At 38.4% G+C, this 10,290-nt stretch overlaps 1 protein-coding gene across 3 annotated transcripts; it reads right to left on the minus strand.

The window, feature by feature from the left end:
- Window positions 1–2: 2 nt before the first annotated feature.
- atxn7l3a (ataxin 7 like 3a) lies at window positions 3–9,307 on the minus strand. Of its 3 annotated transcripts, none has more exons than XM_080043736.1 (14): window positions 9,133–9,307; window positions 8,566–8,599; window positions 8,354–8,453; window positions 7,701–7,833; window positions 7,423–7,594; window positions 7,208–7,305; window positions 7,077–7,099; window positions 6,923–6,968; window positions 5,923–5,960; window positions 5,735–5,803; window positions 5,583–5,626; window positions 4,983–5,054; window positions 4,167–4,303; window positions 3–2,077 (listed from the first exon to the last, which is right to left on the minus strand). In XM_080043736.1, the coding sequence occupies exons 3-14, from the start codon at window positions 8,402–8,404 to the stop codon at window positions 1,845–1,847; spliced, it is 1,116 nt and encodes a 371-aa protein (XP_079899862.1). In that variant the 5' UTR covers window positions 8,405–8,453; window positions 8,566–8,599; window positions 9,133–9,307; the 3' UTR covers window positions 3–1,844. The 3 variants fall into 3 exon arrangements, with proteins under 3 accessions (XP_079899862.1, XP_079899863.1, XP_079899861.1); XM_080043737.1 differs by having other exon boundaries at window positions 8,562–8,599; XM_080043735.1 differs by lacking the exon at window positions 8,566–8,599.
- Window positions 9,308–10,290: the final 983 nt, after the last annotated feature.

Genomic DNA, 10,290 nt, shown 5'->3' on the forward strand with positions numbered 1-10,290 from the left:
TCTGTTTATTTATATACAAACAAGCACGCATGGCAAGAAAAATAGTCACATAATGTCCATACACAACAGTCATTGACAAAGAAAAAACATTGCGTTCTTTGTTATTGCACTCCCACAAAAGAGAGAACATCAGTTTTTAGCTTCATCCATGAAATCGTAGCATAAGAATCTAATTATACCCATCATGGATCTCAAAAACAGTAAATTTATCATTAGTGCACATCACAAGACTTTACTGAAAAAAAGATTCAAAAGGGCACGTCCAAAGTTACTACAGACCTTAACGGAAACATGACAATGTTGATCATACTGGCTATTTAATCACGCTTTGACAAGATTTAAATTTTCACGACATTTGAGGCATAAAACTGAATGCACTTGACTTTAGGGACTGTATGAAAATGTAATCCTATGAGAAAAAATGCACTTTAAAACATTTTTTATACAATAAATATCACCGGGAATAAATAAATAAAAACAAAGTGAGTGACGTGATATCGCTTAAATATGTATATGACGATGCACATTTTCTCTTTCCTGTAAGGCAATCAAAGTGTTGCAACATATTTAGTTTGATTTTTTTTTTTTCAGAAATAGATAGAAGAACCACTCTCCTTTCTCTCCTGCACAGCTGACACTCATTGTAGGTTTTGGAGAATTTACAGAAACCCTAACACACACACACACACGCACCAAGTACTTGTGATGGAGTATACCGACACCTTAATCCAACCCTAAAGATTTTCCTACAGTCCCTAAATTCAACTATACATTTTGGACTCTGCCATAATATATGCAACAGTAAAGATCTGGGTTTTTTAAAGCAAATTTATAAGAAAAAAACAAATACAACTTATTTTCTACGACATCCATGTTCTACTTAAAGTATGATGCGATCCAAAAGCAGAAACTGAGTAAAACTACACAAGAAAAAATATTTTGTACTAAGGAAAGAACGTTTACGTTAGATTCATGATTATGTTTCTATCTCACACGTTATATATATATATATATATATATATATGTATATATATATATATATATATATATATACACACATACTGTACATGTGCCCCAAAATGCCCTAAAGGCTCATCAAATATCAAAATCCGCAATTTTACATACAAATAATAAACAAACAGTATCACTTCATAGGCAGTGACTCGTTAAAAACTTAAATATATTGTTGATGTAAACCAAACAAGTTAAATATTTAAAAATGCCACTCATACTTTCATAAAAATGTCACATTCTAGGATGCATAGTTTTATGAAAATAGAAATGGTCACATACGCACCCGCCAACCACACACACACTACATGAAAAAGTGACGTTCACACTGAATGCAAAACAGCATACACAAGCACACACACACACACACACACACACACACACACCTGTGCAATAAAACGCTAGAATTAAAAAGCCACTGACAAGTATTCCAGTGTACAAGTCAAGTGTTAAACTGAAAGCAGGTGACGTCTCCTCAAAATAGAGTGAAACTGACACAGAGTCTAAATGAATAAGGTTTCATGAAAAAAGCCAAATGCAAGATTTGAACCTTTTCCTTCTGTGATAGAAAAGTTTGGGTGTTAATATTTAAATTAGTATAATTTAACTGTTAAGGGGAACATGTTGGAATGTTTTTTCCAATAGGTTTCTGCAGCATATACTCCGATTGGACTCTTTCAACGTTTGAGAAATGTTCACTAAACTGCCCTAACTTGTCAAGGCTGAATGAATAAGAACTACAATATCATATTTCATCCCATCCAGTCCAGGCCTGTACATGTAGGCTTTTTAAAGATAGACTTAACAGAGGAGGAGGTCTGACCGATGGGGCTTTAGACTAGTTTTAGGTCATCATAGATACTGGAAATAGCAGGTGCTGAGAGTTTGGGCCTCTTTTTTTTGGTGGTTAAGCTGATATTACTCTGAGAGCTGCTGCTGCTGCCACCCCCACCGCCTCCTGTCAGACTGCCTCCCCCTCCTCCCAATACCACACCACCTCCACTGGTCAAACCAAGAGTCGTCCTCTTCTTCTTCTTGGGCCTCCTCGAATCTGAATGGTTGGTGCCTGTGAGAGGAAATAGAAAAAAAAAATTGTTATCAACTGTGTTTTAATGAATGAATGAATGAATGAATGAAGGCTTTATTTTGACCTTGTGAAAATAATACAATACAATTAAAGTATAAAGTAAAAGAAAAATGCACTTTATAGGTCCTAAAAGGAATATAAAGCAGCATAAGCTTAAATCATAAAAAGCTTTAAATCATACCCCTTTTCCACTACTGAGTAATTAATCATCAGAAATTGGCTTCATATTTACAGTGGAGGAAATAAGTATTTGATCCCTCACCGATTTTGTAATTTTGCCCACTTACAAACAAATGAGCGGTCTATAATTTTAAAGCGAAGTTTATTTTATCAGTGATAGATAGAATATCAAAAAGAAAATCACATGAAAAAAAAATTATAAATTATTTTGCATTTCATTGAGTGAAATAAGTATTTGATCCCCTACCAACCATAAAGAATTCTGGCTCCCACAGATTAGTCCTTGTGCTTTAAAAATGTACTCCTAATCTCAACTAGTTTCCTGTATAAAACACACCTGTCTCAACTTGTTACCTGTATAAAAGACACCTGTCACATGAAAAGACACATGATCAATAAATCAAACTTCAACATCTCCATCATGGGCAAGATCAAAGAGCTGTCTAAAAAGACATCAGGGACAAGATTGTAGACCTGCACAAGGCCGGAATAGACTAAAAGACCATTGGCGAGAATCTGGGTGAGAAGGAGACAACTGTTGGTGTGATTATTCGAAAATGAAAGAAACACAATATGAACATCAATCTCCCTCGGTCTGGGGCTCCATGCAAGATCTCACCTCGTGGGGTATCAATGATCATGAGAAAGGTGAGGGATCAGCCCAGATCTACACAGGAGGAGCCTGTTTATGATCCCAAGGCAGCTGGGACCACAATCACCAAGAAAACCATTGGTAACACATTATGCCGTAATGGATTGAAATCCTGTAGTGCCCGTAAGGTACCCCTGCTCAAGAAGGCACATGTACAGGCCTGTCTGAAGTTTGCCAATGAACACCTGAACGACTCAGAGAATGCTAGGGAGAAGGTGATGTGGTCAGATTAGAACAAAATCAAGTTCTTTGGTATCATAGTGACTCACCATGCTTGGAGGAAGAGGAATTCTGACTATGACCCCAAGAACACCATCCCCACAGTCAAGCATGGAGGTTGAAGCATTATGCTTTGGGGGTGTTTCTCTTCTAAGGGGACAGGTGGACTTCACTGCATCGAGGGAACTATGGATGGGGCCATGTAACATGAAATACTGGGTGACAACCTCTTTCTCTCAGCCAGGTCTGTAAAAATGGGTCGTGGATGGGTCTTCCAGCACGTCAATGACCCTAAAAATACAGCAAAGGCAACAAAGGAGTGGCTCAAGAAGAAGCACGTTAAGGTCATGGAGTGGCCTAGCCAGTCTCCGGACCTTAATCCAATAGATCTGTGGAGGGAACTGAAGCTCAAGCGACAGCCTCGAAACCTCAAAGATTAGGAGAGGATCTGCAAAGAGGAGTGGTCCAAATATCCTCCTGAGATGTGTGCAAACCTGGTCATCAACTACAAGACATGTCTGACTTCTGTACTTGCCAACAAGGGTTTCTCCACTAAGTACTAAGCAATGTTTTGATAGGGGATCAAATACTTATTTCACTCGAAATGCTAAATAATTTCTATCTTTTTTTTATGTGATTTTCTGGATTTTCTTTTTGATATTCTGTTAAAATAAACCTAGCATTAAAATTATAGACCGTTCATTTCATTGTAAGTGGGCAAACTTACAAAATCAGTGAGGGATCAAATACTTATTTCCTCGACTGTATATTTTATGCCATCTTAAAACATTATTTACACATTGCTACATATTTTTAGATGTATAACCACACACCAACAAAAAAAAGGAAAACATACACATTTATACCGTATATCCACAAAAGAAAATAAATAATGTAAATATGAACAAAGAAATTAATAATCAGTGAGACCGCCGGGTCAAAGGCCTTCTTCCTCCCTGTACCTCATAAAAAAACAATTCAAAATAAAATGAAAAACCATGTGTGTTTCTTTCTTACTGGCTTTCGATGAGGCAGAGTCGGTGGGTGAAATATCAGGGGAGTCTTCCCACTGCAGGCGGCTCATCAGGGTCTGTCCATCTGGAATGTCAAAGCTGTCGCTCTCCACCACAGCGTCTGCATCAGGCAGCGACGGCCTGTAACAGGAAACACAGACACAACTACACTGTTCAGATTGCTGAGGACAAAACTCACACATCTATCTAAAATTGTACAAACCGTATAAATCTAAATATAGTCAAGGAATAGTAAAGTGGAGGTAAGATTATAATAATCCGTACAGCACAAATTCAACGTGTGTAGAAATTGGGATGGGCTAGACTAAAGGAAAGAGGGGCCAATAAGTAACCCTGGGGGTCGGACAGGATAGGATGGTGTTAGCTTTAAAACTAGTAGCGCTTGTTATTACATCTACGCTGCCCACCATCTCTATTGTTTCCTTGGGCAAGGCACTTAACCCAAGCGCTGTACTATGCTGACCCTTGCGCGAGGACCCCCTCAAGTGTGTTGTCTTTAGTGGGGAAATGCGAAAAGACAAATCTCAATGTAGCCCTGTGTGAATCGACCAATAAAAGCAACTTAACTTAAGTTTCTAGTTTTTACAACCGATTTGTTACTTGCAGAAAAAAATGCCCCTGTACCAGAGGATTCACAACACTGACCAGCAGCGTTGCCCTGTGCTCTGGCAAAAGCAACCTGATCAGAAAAGTCTTTCAGCAAACACTTGCACCATGAGGGTCACCCGCACACTCATTCAAATATGATTGAGGAAAAGGGTGGGGAAGAAAATGGGGGGGGGGGGGGGGGCACACTCACGCGGACGGCCCCAGGAGGAACACCCTGACGGCCCTCCTCTGCTCATCCGTGTGCTGGGGACATCGCTGAGACCTGGAGGGACACACAAGGTGGCATTATATACATCCTGGACGGCAACACAATCAGTGACCGATCCAATGGGGCTATCTCAGCATTGAGATTTTAGTTGCATATTATGTTGCTCACTGACAGCGTCCTCAATGGTCCAATCAAATTTATATCTGTGTCATTGCTGTTGTTGTTTAATTTTGGGGAAGAAACACATCAATCAGTGGTCCAGACAAAAAAAATGTAAATGCTAAAAGTTGCCACTTGTGTAACCCCTTAGTCCCAACTGACATGATCTTTTTCATAAATAAACACATGAAACTGATCATGTTTCCAGATATCACATGCAATCAGGACATTCATTTTAAGACAGATGTCCTCAGTGATTTTGTTTTAATGACAACAATTCACAAAGGGGCCAAACTGAGGGACATTTAGACACTGACTTCAGACTTTCGATCAAATAAAATGGTGAGACCATGAAAAGGACAAATTCAACCATCCTGCATAAGCACCACAAAAAAAAAGTTTATCACTGTGTGCTGTATTTACCTGGTACACATCTTCTTAGTGTGCTCAGAGATCACCCCACATTGCTGTAGAAACAAACACCACCTCATTGATCAACGCCTCTTAAAGTAAACTAGAAGAAGCAACAAGTGATGGTTTTGCTTGAGAAACAGGATAATGCCTTGATAACTTACCGTTGTCAAAAAGGATCTGACCTCATCAAGGCCTAAAGTCTCATAATTGAGGCCAGTATTATAGTTGTTCTGAAATGAAAAACCAAACATGAACTAGTATTAACACTTTGCGATGTGCAACACAAAAGACATTTAACTTAAAGCTTTGTGGTCTTGAATGCTACATGAACAAAAGGAGGATTTTTCACCTTGTAAGCATCTGAACTGACGGTGCTCCCAATATCACCTGGAATAAGAAAACCCAACTGTTGATCCTTTCTATTTACACCACGTGCAGCAATATTAACATTAAAATGTCTTTAACATTGAAACTGTAAAATGTCTTTATCAAAAGAAAAGTAAGTCACAATCAGGAGTCAAGTTATATAGTTAGAAACTAGCTTGCAGCTTACAGCAGACTTTTTTATTTTATATTTGTTACCCCCCTTCTTAGATAGAGCGCTACTACAAAAATATACTGCATGTATAAAACCAGATTTAAAAAACATAAACTGTTGTTAAAACACTTTCTTTTTTTAGGTTAAAGGTGAAGTCAGTGATTCTGGAGAACACTTGTTGTCAAAATCCCTTTTTGATAAAAATCAATAAATATCTCATCATGATCTGCCACCTTTCCGTGCTGTGTGTGCGCGCTGAAAAGAAATACATTGCCTATACACGAACAAAGCTCTGTAAATGGGTACGCAAACAAAGGGTGCTCACCGTAGCTAGCACCATGCCCTTTAATTTGTCATTTAAGATATCCACTGATTTTGATAAAAAGTGATTTCGACAACAAGCATTCCCCAGAATCGCTCACTCCACCTTTAATGCCAAACTATTCCTTTTACTAAACAGCACATGAATTTTCCAAAAATGCGTGCCAACTAATAATCTAAGAGTTTGCTAAATATACAGTGTCATTGTGCATCATTATCAAACTCTTGTTTCAAAAGCTAATCTGCTGTGTACCATGACTCAAGTTTGGCTCAGTCTGATATGGGGAGCCGCTTTGCTTATATAACCTCTTTACACTGCGCTGTGGTTGGTTTATGGACAGCAGGTGTCCATATTCTACTTCCTGTGACTGCATACACAGAATGTCCTGATCTGCAACACGATGCTCAGGCTTAAAGGCTGCTGAACAAAACATTTCAAACATTTACATCACATTCAGAAAGGTGAAGGTACAAACACTTGTACACTCACCATTTTTATGTTTTAAAGATTTGGATCGTCTTGGGGAATTTTGATTCTGCACAAAAAGGAAAAAAAAAAATATTAAGCTTAGATTAACGTGATTATAAACATCACAATAGTCTTAATGCCATCTCCAAAATGGGAAAACAAATACAAAAATGACCTTATCTGACTTTCTCTTCTTTGCTGTAACATCGAAACAAGAGGTTTGTTTATTATATGGAAGCAGCCGGTAGCTTAATTATTCTCTCAGCCAAAGTGGAAATGAATAGTTTAAAAATGTTTCATTCTTACCTTTTTTCTCTGCCCCATATGACCAGTCGTTATCATTGAGGTCATCATTGTCTTCCTGGTCACTCTCTGATTTGCTCATGGTATTATTGGTGGCGAGTCTGTTAAAAGTGTAAAAAAAAAAAAGGTTTTATATTATTTTAAAAGTCTGATCATCTTTCATATCCATTCTGGATCAATACAACAATCTGTATCCTAAATGATCTTCATTGACCGACCTGCGGTTGGCGATGCGGCTGCTGTTGCGTCCCATGCCGAGACATTTCTCCAGGTGTGGAGCAAAGCGAGACGCTGCGATTAATCTCTTGCAGTTGGGGCACTCGCACTCTTTGTTCTTCCACTGATTGTAGACTTGGCCAAATATGTCCACTCCTGGCTGATCCACGATTTCTGAAAGGTCAGATGAAAAGCACATACTGTAAGCGAAACACAACATCAAAAAATGACAAGAAGACAAATGGACCAGAAAAACAAACTTGGAAGCAGCGGCACTGACCGAACTCCTTCATGCTCTCTTGGTCCGTTTCATCCAAGAAGAAGTAGCCCTGTTTCACAGCACGATGCACCTCGAAACACAGACCCAAACAGGCATCTTCCACCAGCTCAGAGTAGATGTCCTGGACCAAGGCCTGAAACAAGAAACAAAATACCATCATTTAACACCAAATACAGACTGGATTCCGTAGAAAAAAAAGACTGTTTTAATTTTATTATTGTGTCATAAACAATATGCCGAGCCCAAAAAAGCATACAAGACACAAAAAGACCAGAAACCAACAGTAGCTGGTCAACAATACGTAGTAATACTAACAAAAGAACCACCCATGTTGTTTTTTCCAGGCTTTAGCGGCAAGAGGCCAACTTATAAACATTGAAGGTAACCATGCCATTGTGTCAACATCAGTGCTCCAAAATATTTCAGGATTTTAAACATTTCATTTATCAAAAGGAATTGCCAGAAAGGGGACGATATAAGAGGAAATGAGACTCATTCTTGACTTCTACTAAATCCCAAAATGCACGGATGGAAGAAATACAAATTAAATTGTAAATTGCCATTGGCCTGTACATGGCTGTCTGTACAATGTTTCTATGATGACATATTGACGGTATTCTTGTATTGTGTTAGGATAATGTTTGTTGTTTTACCTCCAGCTTGGTGTTGTCTGGGCCTGACAGGGGCATATCCTCCATTTTCATTTGAAAATCTGTGTGGGAAATCTTGATTTCGAGGTAATGAGATGCTGACCTAAGGATTTGAAACACAGAAAAACAAAAAAACGGTCAACAAATTAAAGAATTACCAAACAAATCTGTCATCAAGGCGTTCGGTTTATTATACCAAATATGGGCATACCTACTTCTAAAATAGCTTGCTGTTGATGTGCCTTCATTCTGTTGAGATTGAGAATAAGGAAAAGTGGCAGTGAGTAGGTGTAAATGTCTATATTACTATTCAGTTAGGTCATTGCAGGAGTACTCAGACCCTTAACTCAAGCCTGGACATACATTATTTACACCAATATCACGATTAAAATGTTATTGCTTTGAAGGTAAAGCCCTTGCAGTATTAACAATAGCATGTTTTAATGCTGTCCAACGGTTAATGCTACAAATCAATGCGTCAGTTGTGGTTAACTGTGGCTGTTGTTTACACCATACACACAGCAGGAAAAGCTTAATTTAAACATAGAATACATTCATAAATAACCTCGCCCACGACTAGCTCCACCCAACATTACAATAGAGCGACACTATACGCAAGTAATGACAGATAATAGGACACTTAACACTGTCCAACACCAATAACAGTAATTTTTAGTGTTAGCATCAGCTAGCTAGCCCTGCTACTAGTTTGTGGCGAAATCCTCGGATACATTGTAGTGAGTTAAAATGTCTAATTTCATGTAAAAACAGTTTCCTCTTACCCTGTCATACCGAAAAACTCAGCCCAACGCAGGCAACATCTCCGTGTCAGCCGGCAAACAATACGTTAAAAAGACGCCTCGTCTTCAGCTATGGCCATCCTTTAGTAGTCGGTAAAAATAAATAAAGGATATTGCTCGTTTATTGATGTTGTTTGTCGTCGCAGGTGTCGGTTAAATCTACGTTACAAACCCGCTTGACAAGGAGGAGGCCAACAATGAAGGAAACAGAAAAATACAACTACCGACTTCCGGGTTCAACCTTAAAAATAAAAGCCTCGACTCCAAAAGAGGAGCTGTCAAATGTAATGCTAATCAATCGGTCGACTACTCATGCTATTAATGCAGTAAAACCACTGTGTTAAACAGTACCCTGTTACACAGTGTAACATACAAAAAACATTTAAATAAATAATGTACTCCAATTTTAAGGTAAAAGAGCTGAGGTTGATAAATGTGTGCATCTGAGGATTTTATTTTGAAGGCGTTGTCAACGTACTTAGGGTTTTTCTGATTAACTTCACGCAGGCGGGACTTCAAACCTTCAAACACCCACTTCAGACAGAAATAAATGAGCATGAAACATCCGCATATCTGTGATCAGTTAGTCAGACTTGAGCGGTTAAATGAGGTCATCGGTACCAATAATGTGCAGCATATGGCCAAAAGTATATAGACTTGACATGCATGACATCTATCTTTCTATCTTGAGCAGGGATAGAAATATAGTTGAAAAGCATTATTCAGTGTTTCCCAACCTGGGGTCAGACGCCCATAAAGTGGTCACCCGGTTGTTTGGGGGTTAGGAGAAAATAAATATAATTCTCCTTTAAAAATAATCTGTTTATTATTTTGGCTTTTCTCTGCTGTTCGGAAATGCTGGAAAATGTTAACCTTTCTTTCACATTTCAAGAAGTGCTGGATTAATTACCGAAATGAATAAATATTAGTTTCGTTTTCTGTCAAGAATTACCTTATTGATTTGATCAACTAAATATTTAAGCTCCAACGCGTACTATGGTCTAAACTAAATAGTTGTCATGTCGAGTCCCAGTACACCATAAGCTCTGTACACATACTTTTGGCCATAGTTTATTTCTTCCCACCCATCACTGTGTTGACCCACATTGTGTCTGCGTGTATGAGGTTGAAACAAAACAC

The sequence above is a fragment of the Ammodytes marinus genome (genome assembly GCF_949987685.1).
Source record: "Ammodytes marinus genome assembly, chromosome: 16".
NCBI classification, from domain to species: Eukaryota; Metazoa; Chordata; class Actinopteri; order Uranoscopiformes; family Ammodytidae; genus Ammodytes; species Ammodytes marinus.

What these genes read in the sequence shown, in the direction of transcription:
- atxn7l3a (XM_080043735.1), bottom strand. An exon ending in AGAAGAGAAAGTCAGATAAG is followed by an intron (nt 6,969 to 7,076) that starts GTCATTTTTGTA and finishes CTTTTTGTGCAG; the next exon opens with AATCAAAATTCCCCAAGACG. An exon ending in TCAGTTCAGATGCTTACAAG is followed by an intron (nt 5,804 to 5,922) that starts GTGAAAAATCCT and finishes TTTTCATTTCAG; the next exon opens with AACAACTATAATACTGGCCT.